The 16,998-nt window shown below is 43.7% G+C and overlaps 1 protein-coding gene across 1 annotated transcript in view; it reads right to left on the reverse strand.

Moving 5' to 3' along the window:
* Positions 1 to 11,263, reverse strand: part of LOC307243937 (insulin-like growth factor-binding protein 2-A) — a gene marked incomplete at both ends in the record, with an annotated part of 18,815 nt that extends 7,552 nt beyond the window's left edge. Inside the window, 2 exons of the mRNA XM_080018906.1 lie at positions 1,862 to 2,016; positions 10,900 to 11,263. Of these exons, the coding sequence (XP_079875032.1) occupies positions 1,862 to 2,016; positions 10,900 to 11,263 (519 nt within the window). The remainder of the gene's footprint in view (positions 1 to 1,861; positions 2,017 to 10,899) is intronic.
* Positions 11,264 to 16,998: the final 5,735 nt, after the last annotated feature.

Below are 16,998 nucleotides of genomic sequence, written 5' to 3' on the forward strand. Positions count from 1 at the left end.
GGAGGAATATGTGTGTTTATATGTCACCCCGCTGCGGGCTTTTTCTAAGAATGGCTATTTACTTTGTCTATCTGCATTTGAGACGGTGAAAAGTTGAGTGATTGCTCGAGTTTTTTTTTTTTTTTTTTTGGGGGGGTGGGGGGGTTGGCGTAATCTATAGATTTTGTTAAACGGCCGACACGCATTCCTCCCTAGACAGTAAAAACAACCCCCCCCCCCACCCCCCAAAAAAAAAACCCCACACGTTTAAACTGTGATACCGCATGTAAACAGCGAGCATTGTTTCATGCGCAGCGTTTTGACGTCGCTGAGGAGCGTCCATCTGGGTCAGCAACGTGTTTTAGGTCCAATATTCCACTGACTTTTACAAAGTGCAGCTCATACGCTTTGCATTGTTTGTCTTTTAGTCTCGATGACTGTTGTATTGCCTCAATGAAAGAAGCCTGTATGAGGATCAGCGCGTGCACGTGCACGTGGCCGTGGGTGGAGCCTCATTTACACATGTGTGAGTGGAGGACGAGGAAGACATGGCTGTGCGGGATAGAGACGTCCCTGACGCCCGTCTGTCTTTTAACTCAGCCAACATGAGCGAGATGACGACGTCATACACCGGTGTGTTCATAACGTATTGTCTCCGTCGGCGTCGTTCGCCGTCGCGGCGACGGCGCATTTCTTCCACTGACAATGTGTTGAATGCGCTCCGTGGCCAACTTCCAAAAAGGCCACTTTCAGAAACGGTGAAAGCATTTTTGGCAGAATATCCAACATGGCGGTGGAAAGTGCAAAGACGACCACGGATCCATCCCAGATCACTTGCACTGAGGCAGGGAGGACCAGAAAGTGGTTTGTAGTGGTACAGGATGATTTGCTTTCATCAATTACTTTGTACATTTATCGCCGCTTTAAAAAGCTCCCGGACCTCACCCGTATATCAGAAATCCCAAGAGGAAATTCTAATGACAGCTGGGCTCAGTGCAGCGCATGTTTCGGGAGGCAAGACAAGACGTAAGACGAGACATGAGAGATGAGATGAGATTAAAAAATAAGATGAGAAAAAAAAAACATCATGTAAGATAAGACGATACACGATGTTAGATCAGAAAAGAGTAGATAAAATAGGTTGAGACAGATAGGTGATGAGATAAGATGAAAATGAGACGTAATATGACACAATACAATGATCATAGTTAAGGGGGAAAAAAATCAAATAGGTTGAGATAAAAAAAGACAAGGTAAGACAAGATGAGATCAAATAAGATAAGACCATGCATGAGAGTAGAGAAGGCAAGACAAGATGATATACTGTAGGTTGAGGAAACATAAGTCGTGTATTCACACACGCCCACACACACACACACATATTTACACGCACACACACGCACAGCATAATCAAATGCATTACATACATACATACATACATGCATACATGCATACATGCATACATACATACATGCATACATGCATACATACATACATGCATACATGCATACATACATACATACATGCATACATGCATACATACATGCATACATGCATACATGCATACATACATACATACATGCATACATGCATACATACATGCATACATACATGCATACATGCATACATACATGCATACATACATACATACATGCATACATGCATACATACATGCATACATACATACATACATGCATACATACATACATACATGCATACATGCATACATACATGCATACATACATACATACATGCATACATACATGCATACATGCATACATACATGCATACATGCATACATACATGCATACATGCATACATACATACATACATACATGCATACATACATGCAAACATGTCGGTATGAAAGGGCCCTGCCCACCTGGTGCACTCTGGGGGCCCTGGACTCCTCCTGCTGGTGGATCCTCATCTTGCTCAGACGCTCGTTCTGGTGCTGCTTCATGGCCGACTCTTTGGGCCAAAGCCTGACGTCCTTGGGCGGCCGCCGGACAGGTGGACCCTCCGTGCCGTGCACCTCTGCGGGATGGCACACGCACATGCACACACGCGCACGCGCACGCACGCGCACGCGCACGCACGCACGCACACGCACGCACGCGCACGCACGCACACGCACGCACACGCACACGCACACACACGCACAGGCACTTACAATATACACATGCATTTCAAAACCACAGCATTTCAGCAACCAGCATTTCATTTACACACAAATAAATGCACATACAGTACGTATATAGTTATAGTAATATACACACACACACACACACACACACACACACACACACACACACTTACAGGCACACCCACCCACATATACAGTCTACACAAATGCATTTTACACCTTTAAAAACATACATTAATGCACATATACAGTGACAGTAAACACACACACAAACATGCGCACACACCAACACACGCAAATTTACCCACACCCACATATCCACATATTTACACACATGTGCACAAACACACACACACACATATACAGTAAACACAGATGCATTTAAACACCATTTACAATGCACATACAGTTACAGTAAACACACACAGCACACACAGAGTTAACAGAGATGCATTGATACACCCTTCACACACACGTAAATGCACATATAAAGTTACAGTTAACGCAAACAAACATGCACACACACAAACATTTTCACTCACACACATGCACACACACATATACAGTAACCGCAAATGCATTTATACACCATTTACACACACATGAATGCACATATATAATTATGGTAATCACACACACACACACACACACACACACACACACACACACACACACACACACACACACACACACACACAGTACAGTAACAAACAAACAAACAAACATACATTAACACACATGAAAATACACACACACACACACACACACACACACACACACACACACACACACACACACACACACACACATCAATGAATACTGTGTTGGAAAAGATTTTAGTAGTGCCTAAACTTTATCCCCCCTCTCCTCCAAAATAAGTATAATAATTTGGGTTAAATGAGTATCACTTAGTCACTTCCTCAACATCCTTCAGAGGAATTCAGTGACATTTTGGGACACATGCTGTGATTGTGATCTCCGTTTTTTTTTTCGTTTTTTAAGAGCATTCCCTCATTTTCCGTCCTCGTTTGTGTGAGGGAGGTGAGGCTTTGCAGCTCAGCGTGCCTCGTCTTGGTGATTACTGGACCGATTGTGATTAAAGGACGGTTCTATATGTGAGCACGCATACACACGCACACGCACACGCATGCACGCTCGCACGCACACATCAATGAATACTGTGTTGGAAAAGATTTTAGTAGTGCCTAAACTTTATTCCCCCTCTCCGCTCAAATAAGTATAATAATTTGGGTTAAATGAGTACACACACGCACACACGCACACACAGCTAAACAGGCATAGACCCTAAAATGCACACACACTCACATGGATGCAGGCAAAGATATATTGCAGTCTCACAGATTACAGTGTGTGTGTGTGTGTGTGTGTGTGTGTGTGTGTGTGTGTGTGTGTGTGTGTGTGTGTGTGTGTGTGTGTGTGTGTGTGTGTGTGTGTGTGTGTGTGTGTGTTTGTGTGTGTATGTATGCACTGTCACTTGGGGCCTCTCCCTCCCAGAAGTGATTTACAGCCTCAGAGATCTGCTCCTGTTTATACTGCTCTAATTACAGATAAGAGTTAGCGGAGAAATACACACACACACACACACACACACACACACACACACGCAAACACACGGTATATGGACACACACAGACGCACACACACATGCGCACACACACACACACACACACACACACACACACACACACACACACACACACACACGCAAACACACGGTATATGGACACACACAGACGCACACACACATGCGCACACACACACACACACACACACACACACACACACACACACACACACACACACACAGTATATGGACACACACACACACACACACACACACGTATCAGGACACACACATGGTTCATGGACACACACACACACACACACAGCCTAAGGCAGATAGTTTAGGTGAAATAATCCTGACTCAGCATGAAAGGCAGTTCTCAGAAGTGCTTCCACACTCTGCTGCTCTGACTTCCAAGAAGCAGCGGTCAGGTCGGGCACAATGACAATCATCACTTCTGTTTCACTTTTCCACAGAAGAAAACGGGTCAAACCCGAAATGAGATTACCAACCCACCCGACTCACCCAACTCACACCACCCAACCAACTCACACCACCCACCCAACCCAATACTGTACTGTAGTCAAGTCAAGTCAAGTCAAGTCACACTTTATTTATAGAGCAATTCATACCAGGGCAACACAATGCGCTTTACAAAGAAATACAACAAAGAAGGAGAGAACGTAGTTGTCAGCCTGTCATTATACTGTACCGTACTGTACTACACTGCACTATACTGAACTATATTGTACTACACTGCACTATACTGAACTATACTGTACTACACTGCACTATACTGTACAATACTGTACTGCACTGTACTATACTGCACTATACTGAACTATAATATACTGTACTACACTACACTATACTGTACTATACTGCACTATACTGAACTATACTATACTGTACTACACTGCACTATACTATAATGTACTGTATTACGCTACACTATTCTATACTCTACCACACTGCACTATACTGTACTATACCGTACTGTACTATACTATACTACACTGCACTATAATGTACTATACTCCACTGTACTACACTGCACTATACTGTACTATAATGCACCGTACTACACTACACTGTACTATAGTGTACTATACTGTACTAAACTGCACTATACTGTACTGCACTTTACTGGACTGTACTGTACAATACTGTACTGCATTGTACTGCACTGGGCTGTACTGTACTATACTGTACTGTACTGTGCTGAGCTGGACTGTACTGTTCTGTACTATGCTATAATATACTATGCCATACTATACAGTATTCTATAAGTATCTTATTATTTTATATATACTACATAAATTGCACTATATTATCTATTTTAATATATACGATACTATACTATCCTATACTATCCTATACTATACATAGTTTCGCTACCATTATTTTGAGCCCACCACACTTTAAACAATAAATGATCCCATGGCACCATCCTGTCGAACCCTAAACACCTCACAAGACATTAGCAACACTTAGATCTGTGTTTATTATTATCATGGCCTATTAATAGTTTGTTATGCAACAGTCACAAACGATTTGTTCATAGCTGACAAATCATTGAAATGACTCATGAATCTTGAGTCACAGAGGCCAAACGTTGGCCGCAGGAGTGAATCTTCTATTCACAAACTGAAAATAATGATTTAGAAATACAAATTTAAAGACAAAGGCAAAAAGGTCCAGGAAATACGACAAAAATCGAATTGAATGTGATTTGCAGTTTACAGCATTCCACCAAAATTTATAATTTGGACAGAATGAGATGGTTCTTGGGAGAATTCCAGTGAGGGTTGAATCGACTCTTCTGGCTCTCTGGCTCACCGTGGAATCAACTGAGGTCTGACATGAGACTGTGAATCAATTGAACGACTCCATTTGCTGAGTGCACGACCGAATCTCAGAAAGGATTCGAACCCTTCATCACCACTCAAGGCTCCGGTATACTTTCTGCACCGCCTCTGCGCGCTAGAAATCAAAAAAGCCACGAATAACACGAAGAGCGCCTTTGTCTGATGTACTTACCTGAAGAAAAACAGTCCTGGAGTTGAATTATTTCTCTTTCATTTATTTCTCTTCTCCTCTTCCCACAAACGTACGTAATAAAACATCCATTCAACAGGACTCAGAATACTCAGCTTTTATTCTGTTTTTGAACTGTTTATATTCTGTCCCTGTGACAAACCTGCCACATCACTTTCTAGAATGATCAAATATTAGTTTAAGCGTAAAAAAAGTATTTTAGAGAGTATGCTACTATTATTCTACTAATGCTTTATCAATACTATACTATACTTTACTATACTATACTATACTATACTATACTATACTATACTATACTATACTATACTATACTATGCTATACCAAACTATACTATACTATGCTATACCAAACTATACTATACTATACTATACTATGCTATACTGTATTCATACCATACTATCCTATATAAATACTATAATATTATATATATACCTATACTGTAGTAATTTCCCCTTGGGATTATTAAAGTATTTCTGATTCTGATTCTGATTCTGATGTACTATACTATACTATACTACACTATACTATACTTTACAATACTACACAATACTATACTGTACTATACAATTCCATACCACACTATACCATACTATACAATACTATACGATACTGTTCTACACTAATACTATACTATACGAATACTATACAATAATAAACTAATACAATACAACACCATACTATACAACACTTTACAATATGACACTACACTATACTATACTATAATAAACTAATACTATACTATACAATACTATACAACACTATACTATATTATACTATAATAGAATAATACTATACTATACTATAATAAACAAATACTATACTATACTAAACTATACTATACTACACTACACTATACTACACTATACTATACTATACCATATCCCATGGGTAAATATAGAAGCTTTTACACAAGCCCTACAACATACGTGGTCTAAAAATACCACCCTAGCTCTGAAAGCAGAGTTAATCAAAGACAATATGATCCTGTGCCCATGGCCTGCTCTGCTATGGACACTATAGGAACACATGACAGGCCATTTTTTCCAGCGGAGGAAAGAAAGTGGCGCCTGCCAACAGCTGTCATTTCAATCCAGTGTTGTTGATTCTGTCTTCAGCTCCATAGAAACTACCTGTCTCGAGCTGTTGGAGCGCTGGCACCGGGCGCTGCCGTTGAGCAATGCTTTCACAGTGCTCTCATAACACAGGGTGAGTAATGTCTTTCCAAGGTTGCTTGGCATTAATGTATTTGCGCCGTCATCATATATACAGTAGAGCTGTGTCCCAACAATTCACATTTTGGCTTTTGGCTTCGGCGGCCGGCGAGAGTGGCCCTTCTTCAAACCCTTGTTCACGTGAACGCTCCCCCTCAGGGCTGGTCCACTTCAAACACTTGATGACTGGCGGATGGACAAAAGCAATTGAATGATGATGTTTTTGTCCTGCCAAAGAATCCCCCGACACACACAGACACACACACACACACACACACACACGCCTGCACACACACACACACACACGCGCGCACACACACACACGCACGCACGTATGCACGCACGCGCACATATACACACACACACACACACACACACACACACACACGCACACAAATGCACAAATGCACAAATGCAAAAATGCACACACATATGCACACACACACACCAGACACACACACACACACACACACACACAAACACACACACACACACACACACACACACACACACCTTTCAACTCTTGAACCCTCCCTGCCTCCTCCGTGTAGCCCTGTGTGTCACACCGGCCAAAATGAAGCCGACTTTGTTGTCTGAAGGGGAAACCAGTGTTACCGCTTGGCACTTCCCCGAGAACATCGCGGCTCGGAAGACGGAACATGTGTTCTCAGAACAATGTCCGACTGCGAGGAGTCCAAATTAGTCCAAGTCCAAATTTTCGGGGAAAATAGTCATCTCTGTTGTATGTGGTCGATGATGTGAACGTGGTACTTGCATTGTTTATTGCATTCGTTCATTCATTCATATATTCATTCATTCATTTTGTTATATTGCTTAGTCTCGTTCTTATTGTTGTTGGGTCTCCGTTAAAACATGGAGGGAACCTGCGGAAGGTTGGAACCTTCCATGAGATGGAACCGCCAACGGGCCAGCTGCTTTAAAAATAACATGTTCAGCAGAGGAGCAGGAATGTGAATAAGAGTGCAAGTCGTAATATGCTTCTGGTAATTTATGGTTATTATGATCATGGATATTTTTCACAATATCTTATTTTTGGATATGTATTTTTTCAGATTTAGATTATATTATTTATTTATTTATCTGCCAATTTCTGATTCAAATTACATAGATTTTCTCAACTACCTTTCTAATTAGTTTTCCTAGTTTTCTCCCATTTCTTTCGACTGTTTTTTTCTTTCTCCTTATCAAGCGAATGACAATATTGACATTGGTGCTGCTTTCACCTGTCTTACTCTACCCGGGAATCTCCTGTTGTGTTGATGAGCAGCGATAAGTCATCCGTATCGATGGGAGGGCGGGATTTGCGAGGGATTTCTTGCTGCGTTGGGGTTTTTTTTTGTGCTGAAGTGCAAATGTGGGAGTGTCACGCTGCCTATTCACCCCTCAGGGCAACATGGACGCCGTACAGGTATTCACATGCAGCTCCCACCCAAGTGAGCTCTCTCTTACCTGTTTGCTTTGTGTGTGTGTGTCTGTGTGTGTGCATGTGCGTGTGCGTGTGTGTGTGTGTGTGTGTGTGTGTGTGTGTGTGTGTGTGCGTGCAGTGATTAGGCACCTGGCGGGATTTGGGGTTGGGGAGGGAGTGTGAGCACCTTCAGGGTAACGAGGACATTATTCCCACACCTCAGACAATGTGCTAAGAGAGGGGGAGGCAGACAGACAGATAGAGAGATAGACAGACAGAGAAACAGGCAGACTCACAGATAGACGCATAGATTGGGAGATAGACAGACATTCAGACAGACAGACAGACACATGGATTGGGAGACAGATGAACAGAGAGACAGATTGGAAGACAGACAGGGAGACAAATAGGCGGATAGGGAAACAGACAGATTTAAAGACAGACAGTCAGTCAGCGAGTCAGACGGACAGACAGACTAAAAGACGGACTGACAGGCAGGTAGACAGACAGACAGACAGACAGACAGTCAGACAGACAGACAGGCAGACAGACAGACAGAAAGTCAGACTGACAGTTAGACAGACAGGTCCGACTGAAGTACAGGGGATGAAGGGCAGCAGCACCCACTGTAACAGAATGCTTGATTTTAATCTCTGCACCTGCAAAGTCAATCTTGAAAGAGGGAACTGATCTGCACAGTGGGGAGGCCAAAAGTCAATGCAACATGCATTTTCCACTTGTTTAGCCTTGTTCATTTATTCAAATAAACAAATTAAACGCCAGTTAGCTGAGACAGTCATTGTGTGGATCTACTTGTTTGGTGCATTATTACATAAATCTTGGTCAAAATCTTGGTCAAAAAAAAGAGCCTATCATACAAAATACTGTGTATTACAAATATCAGCTTTGTACAGTATATATATATATATATATATATATATATATATATATATATATATATATATATATATATATATATATAAGTATAACTTAAGATTTGTTTTTTTTCCTAAAGCAACGTGACTTTTAGAAATGTAGTCAAGGGAAAACGATGTTTTCTTTCAAACTGAACATCCTACTTCAGTTCACTTTCCACCACCGTGGAAACTCTCCACCAATGACAAATTGTATTTTATCATCGACGCACAAGGGTGCAAATAGATGTTTTTGCTGTCACATATTTTTCAAATATTTTTGGTGTCAAATAGCAATCCGTCAAAAAGTCTAAAATCCCATGAAATTGCTAAGACGAGGAGAAGGTGCCCGAGCGGAGGCAGGCGAGGCGGGACCCCCCGGCGTCCTCGCACCGTCGTGTCACCGCCAAGCCACCTTCTCCACCGAACCATCCACGGAGAGTCTGTCCTCCCACGACGGAGCCGGCGGATCCGGAGGAGACCGTTTAACAAGAGCCCCCAAACAAAGAAAGGAAAGGAGCACGGCGCAGGGAACGGGCGGCGGCGAGGTTTTAACCAAACACTGATGTCTGAACCGGACCATTTCCTCCGACGTCGCGGAGGAGGTCTGAACCGGGTTTTACGGGAAAACAAAGCCCGGCTCTGGGATGTTTGATGTTGGCAGTCGCGCTTTTTTTTTTTCCCCCCTTCTTACTGGGGCCTTGATCAAGTAGATCTAATGGCGACAGCGCGATACCTTTTCCGGGATCTGCGCGCTGCAAAACCGCGGCTCCGGGTTCACCGGGGGGATAGCGCTCGTTTGCGTTCCCAGATGTGGGCCTGCCCTCGCCTGCCAAATATGCCGCGTATGTCAACATTCATTTGGGGAAATCAATAGTGACCCTTTGTCCCAATAACTGTAAAGTGGGAGAATGCCGCCCGACATGTTCTAATACCCTGCAGCGCTTGTGATTGTTTTCTTTTTGCGGTTGTTGTTGATCCAAAATCGCTCAGGGCCGTAGATTTGTTACTAGAAAAAAAATACTAGTAATAAAAAATAAGAAATAAGACGATACCCAGGTCACGCTCTTTGACACAGTTCAAAATGTCGACGGTTTAAAGGACTTCAGTGTAACATTGTCACTCCTTGAATGCGGAGGTCTTCTCATTTATAATCGCTGCGTTTCACCAAAAGCAGTAAGTGCTATCATCGAGATACACCAGATATGCACCAAGATCTGAGTCGATGTACCTTGCACTGCATTGCATGTGACACCCCTTCGCTCATTCTCCTATGATGTCAGAAATGTATTTTCCGTTTTGAGATATTTCCCCAGCAAAACAAAAGCAAAACGTTTGGGCCCGTTGATGCAAAATAGTGTTGCCTCGGTAGCTGCTGCAAGGTGCTCTTTCCCTTCTTGTCAAAACAATGGAATCGTCATTTAAAGCCTCTGAGCATCACACAGCAGATGAACTCGTTTGCATCTTGGGAACCTAGGAGCAGTATGTCAGGACCGGTTCCGACCGGCTCCGCGCTCGATGCCGAATGAAGACAGACCCGGGCGGCGTTGGGCCGCCCGTCCCTCGCCGTGGAACTCACCGTTGGTGGCCTGGCTGTCCTGACCGGCCGCAGCCTCCGGGTCCGCCTTCTGCACGCACTGGCCCAGGCCGTGGATGAGCTGCTGCAGGGGGAAGTCGGCGTCGGCGCTGGGGTAGCAGCGCAGGCCGGTGGAGCACCGGGGCGTGTAGACCCCGCAGTGCTCCGCCTCCAGGCGGGCGCACACCGGGCAGCAGCCGCAGCCCGGCTCGCGCACGATCTCCCGACAAGCGGCGCTGGTGACTTTGGGGCAGGCGGCCTGGCGCTCCGCCGTGCAGCTCTGGCATCGGAACACCAGATCCCCCCGCAACACGCCCGGCAAAGTGAGGCAGGCCAGCAGCAACGCAGGGCTAAAATATGTGAGCATTCTAACGGCGGTGAGCAAGTTTATCAGTGACTCAGTGGAAATCAGAATGACCCCTGGAAGATAACGCCGTGAACCTGCGACATCCCCCCTTGTGTGTGTAAACAGGCGAGAGGCCCGAGATGCGACTGGCAGGGTCCTATCTACCGCCATGTTACCAGCTGAAAAGTAAAATGCTGCTAAAGCTGCTCCGTAAATGTCTCAAAAGGGAATGCCACCCATTTTCAGCATTAAAATGGCAGAGACTAGACGCCCATGTTGTACAGAGAACCACTTCCTACACATGGATCAAGATTCTCCATTTGTCTCAATGGGGCTCTCTAGGGGGCGTGGATCAGATCATGGCCCCCTTCTCAGAAACAGAGAAGGAACTGGTTCTACGAACAACATAACAACTACTAACTCTATGTGTGTGTGTGTGTGTGTGTGTGTGTGTGTGTGTGTGTGTGTATGTGTGTGTGTGTGTGTGTGTGTGCGTGTGTGCGTGTGTTTGTGTGTGTGTGTGTGTGTGTGTGTGTGTGTGTGTGTGTGTGTGTGTATGTGTGTGTGTGTGTGTGTGTGTGTGTGTGTGTTTTTGTGTGTGTGTGTGTGTGTGTTTGTGTGTGTGTTTGTGTGTGTGTGTGTGTGTGTGTGTGTGTGTGAAGGTCAAAATAAGGTTGTTTGGTCAGCAAGGGTTATTTCACGTCCTTCCTTTCTGATACTGGATGATTGCAGGTTTGCATGTCTCACCTATTTGACGGATCAAGAGAGAGATCAACAGTATTTTTAATCAAGGTTTCATTCCCTGATGAATGATAGTGATATGATATATGATATGATAGTGACATGTCTCGCTCTCTTTACTCCATTGAAAAAGCACCTCAGGATTATTATGAGAATTATTGGAGAATTACTTGGAGTAGTTCACAACCAATATTTGCAATTATTCAAGGTCTAAAATGTTGACCCAAAACAGACAGTTTGTCTTTTATATTATTAGGCGTCCAGCCCTGAAGGGGCGGGAGCCCTATTGTTATTGTTAATGGAAAAGTGAGGTCAGTAATCTATGGGTGTCATGGATCCACCGCGCTCACAGACAAGATGAATAAGATGTGCATTCGGGGCAGTCCCGACATGTCGTCATCCAATTTTGATCCGGATTGGTCCATTATTGTGGAATAATTTAATAAAAAACAGTATTTTTTTATCACCCCCGCAGCACGCACATGTGCAAGTGACGGTGCGTACAGGTCACATGACAGCATTGCAGTCTAGTGATTAGTCAACAACTGGGTTCTCGCCAAGATGGCGGCAAGTACAGATGGGACTGAATAAGATGTGTATTCTGGGCAGTTCCAACATGGCGTCGTTTGAGTTTCATCCAGATCGGTCCAGTACGGTGGATGGAGTTTTTGATCAACAATCGCTAGCTTACCGAGATAGCGCCACGCACGGCGTCATGCGCAGGTTGACAGAGTACACATATCACGTGATAGCACTGCAGGCGTGTGACACACAGATATAGTCGCAAGTGTACTTTAACTAAAGAAATATAAGACACAAACTCTTAACCATACAAAGTTATAAAGTGACAGATATTATTGTATTACTATTAAACTTTATTATATTTGGAAAAAATAAGTTAAAGTATTACCAGCAGACATTTGGATTAAACTAAGCACAGCATATTGAATACCCTAAGTATATACGCTTCTGGGGACAACTGACATGCACCAGAGTAAGTTCTACAAAATATAAACCCAATTACATAACTGTCAGAATTTATAGACACATATATATATATATACTGTATATATAAAATTAACATATTTCATATTATTTCAAAATAGAATATTTTTTATTCTTTTTGTGTTTTTGGATTCCCTTCCTGATGCCTCAAAGACGTGTCACAATTACAACAAAAATATGTAGCCCACGACACAATTTCTTTCATTAAATATCCTCTCCAGCTGGTCAGTTAAACAACTTACCTTCATTTATTTATTTATAGGTTTATAAAATATATTATCATCGTTAAGGCAGTTTTCTGTTGATTTACAAAGTGCCGTAGAATAATTATGTTGCCCAAAATGGATTAATAATCGTGTTAAATGATCGTGCTCACAATTTTGACTCAAATAATTGCGATTATCATTTAAGCCATAATCGTGCAGCCCTACAGGATGATAACAGCTGTTAGTTGCAGCGTAGGAAAGCCTCCCAAAGCAGCAAACACGCCCAGTCATCACACTGTAACCAGGCCAAAACAAATGAACTTCTGCAGTCACTAAACACACAGGAACAGAGAGCCCACGCACCCTCATCAATTGAACTTCAACGAAGGGCCGGCCACCCTGGGCGCCCGTATTGCTGCCTGCGTCACTGCGTCATCATGGCCGTCACGGCACAAGAGGGTCACGTAAAAACACTGCAGAGTATCTGCACTGCAATCGTAACTCCATCATTGCGTGGTATTGCATACATCATGCTCTTCATACCGTGATAGCGTATTACTAGTAGCTTTATTCTAAAATGCATAATGTTTTGATGGAGGAATGGGATGTTTTTTATATTTTTATTTTTTAACGTGGCTCCCTTCGCTGGGAAAGGTTGAGCTCCAACGGGCGTAGACAGAGCCGACGCTGCGTTTCATTGCAACTCGCAAAACTTTAAGTCCTGCGACGTTTCGCAAAAGCCCCGAAAACTAGAATCTGTCACGGAAGGCGTTTTCGCACCCCGAAGTTCTAAGAACCCTCGGAGGAACCGTCCCCTTTCTTTTGTGCCTGCGCCGCATGATCCAACGATCGTAATTGTCAAAACAAATCAGCGTCGCACACGGCGGACGGGGACTCGGCAGAAATCGGAGCGACCCTCGGTCACGGCAGGTTTTCCTCAGTGCGAAGGAACCTCGGAAACCCGTGATATGTGAGGGAACTGGACCCTGTGCGTTGCTCCCGGCGGTCATATTAATTGATAGGGCTCCACCCTGTAGGTTCGCGGTTCAACTTGCAAGCCTTCAAAGAACCGATCAAGCCCTATTGACATTTTTCAGCGAAAAATCATTGAATTTTTTAAATCTATAGCTATTTGAAACAGAAGTACGACTGCAGAAGCTACGAACACGAACACGCTCTATGTCTTGTTGGAACCGGTTGAATTGATTTACATACCGGGCAGAAATTTGTGAAAAACCGACCTAATTTGACCGAAATCACAGACGCGATCCAATGCATTCAACGCCAAAATATGTCCAACCCGGCTTAAAGTATCTGGAACACAAACAATGACATAAGCCACGAACAGGGTTGAGGTGTCGTTTAAACCGGTATGTCATAAGCATCTCGTGGTTTAAATTTCTTCCAAATCGATCGGCATGCGGAGCAGATATTAGTGAAAAAGCGACATCATTTCACCCCAAGTACTCAGCTGGTCCTGCTTGACTGACATGCCACTGTTCATAAACAAAATGAACGAGGTGAGATTTACATTAAGACGCTTTATGACATCATCATCACATTTACCATAAATGTGGAGGTTGTGGTTCAGAATGTACATTGGACCGTGTCCAGTGTGCGGTGTAGACTCTGTAGTGGTTCGGCATTACAATGTCTGCCGAACTGTTCGATTGATATTTGATTTCTTATTACTTTGCCGGATTCAGGAAAAAACACAAAAAAACTGTGTCCACAAAAACTCGTGACCACGTTTAATCAATTGCGCTGTAATGTGATGCGTTCAAGATCCAGCGAGCCATCGGAAAAATAGAAGCCGTGCAATGCTCATTACTCACAGAAATACCACAACATTTTTCGTCCTTCATGGAAACGTAACTTTTTATAATTATTATTATTATTATTATTATTATTATTATTATTATTATTATTGTTGATTGATTACTATTGTTGTCATCGAAATTGTATTATTCCAAATGACAATAATAATTGCTTTTAGAAAATACATTTTGCTCAGCCCCAAAGAGAGAGAGAGAGAGAGAGAGAGAGAGAGTTGCAAATGAAAGCAGAGGGAAAGTGCGACGGGAGGCGGACGGAGCTTTATCACATGTTCAGCTCTTAAAATTAAACCGTGCACAGGCCTCGTCACACTAAAGCCACCGCTGCTGAGTCAGCGCCACCACTCGATCGCTTATGAAAGAATGTTTTAAGTCAGAGCAAAAGCACAGAAATAAAAAAAACAGATGTTTCCTGGTGGAGTTCTATGCCGAGCGCCGAGTGTCTGCGACGGGGGCCCTTCCCCTCCTCGCTGCCGGGCCCCTTGCCGCGCCACTTAAAGGCCCCGGGGCCAGAACCACCCGGCCCGGGCGTTCACACAGTGGCTGCAGCTTGAAGCGAAATGAACCCGTAAACCCTGGAGTGTCGAGCGAGTTGAATGACACGTCTGTCGACACAGTGCAGCCAGGTGGAAAGGGGGCGGGGCGGCGTGGTGACGGAGGAAGCGTCATAACGGAGGAGATGGCGCTATCTACTGTATCCGTTTGTGTCCATCCATGAGATTGTCTGTGTTGGGCGTATTACACTGCAGGTCACAGAATTATATTTGTTTTCTTTTTTTGGGGTTTTTTCATCGTCTTCGTCGTGCATCCTTGGCGGGAAAGGCGGCGGACCCCGTAGCAGCACATAGAAGAGCACATACAGTATACAACGCAAATCCACTGAATGGGTGGTCCCTAAATTCCTAGGCAGTACCTGCTCAAGAAAAGGGGTCAAATATGTGATTTTTTTAAAAATAAAATAATCTCACGGATTACCACTTTAATCCAAAAATGTCAAACAACAATGGTGTTGTGCTAACAGAAATCGACATGGCAAATATGGTAAAACTACCCTTTCAGGACTCTAGGAGTCTTGTCACAAACTAAGATGGCACTCAAGTGAAAATACCATTCTGTTCTGGACATTTTGACTCATTTTAGACTTAGGGGGGAGTTATTCAAGCATTTCGGGACCCCCCAGAGGAATGTATGATAATATAATGCTACCTGACGTCATGATAGATGGACACGAATCAGGGATTTAATGAAATGTATCAAGAGGGGGGAGGCCTCGAAGGCCCTTGCAGCCCCTCTGCCATGCCCCTGGAAGTGAAGGGAGCCTGGGCTGAAGTCTGCAGGACAACCCGCCCTCAGCTGGCTACAACAATCCATAATATTTATAATTATAATCCATAGTTTACTTCACCTGCATGAACTGAAGTTTTAACTGTTTTAACTCTACACGTTGACGGGTGTTTATGGGTTTTCAGGATGTGCACAAGCGCAAGCAAATTTGATTCCCAGCCCCGAATCAAGCGAGTGAACCAGGGTGAACCCTGGTTGTGGAGCGCCCGAACCCATGTGCGCATTATGTTCAAAAACTTCAAAAGAGCCCAGCAATTCACTTTTTAATCCACGCACACAGCCGATTTGTCGGACGTCACCGCGTGGTGGTCATTAGCGAGGCCGCTGCCCTCAAAGCCGACCCGCGTCCACACTGTCGACAGACGGCTTATTGTTCCCGGACGGAAATACAACTCTGGACGAGCGTTGGGAAATGTGAGTAAATCAATTAGGAAACGTTCTAATTACAATTAAAGAGAGTGCGTCACGAAGGCATTACCCACGCTCCAGAAGTCCGACAAAGCCAACATTCGGGAACAGTAGCTCCTGTGGACGCAGGGAGAACAGCTGCAGCGAGTGACGTTTTACCACCCTGCAAGAGCATTCACAATGTACTGTGAATATGGGGAACTTTTAAAAAGTTATC

The sequence above is a fragment of the Zeus faber genome, assembly GCF_960531495.2.
Source record: "Zeus faber genome assembly, chromosome: 18".
Classification (NCBI taxonomy): Eukaryota; Metazoa; Chordata; class Actinopteri; order Zeiformes; family Zeidae; genus Zeus; species Zeus faber.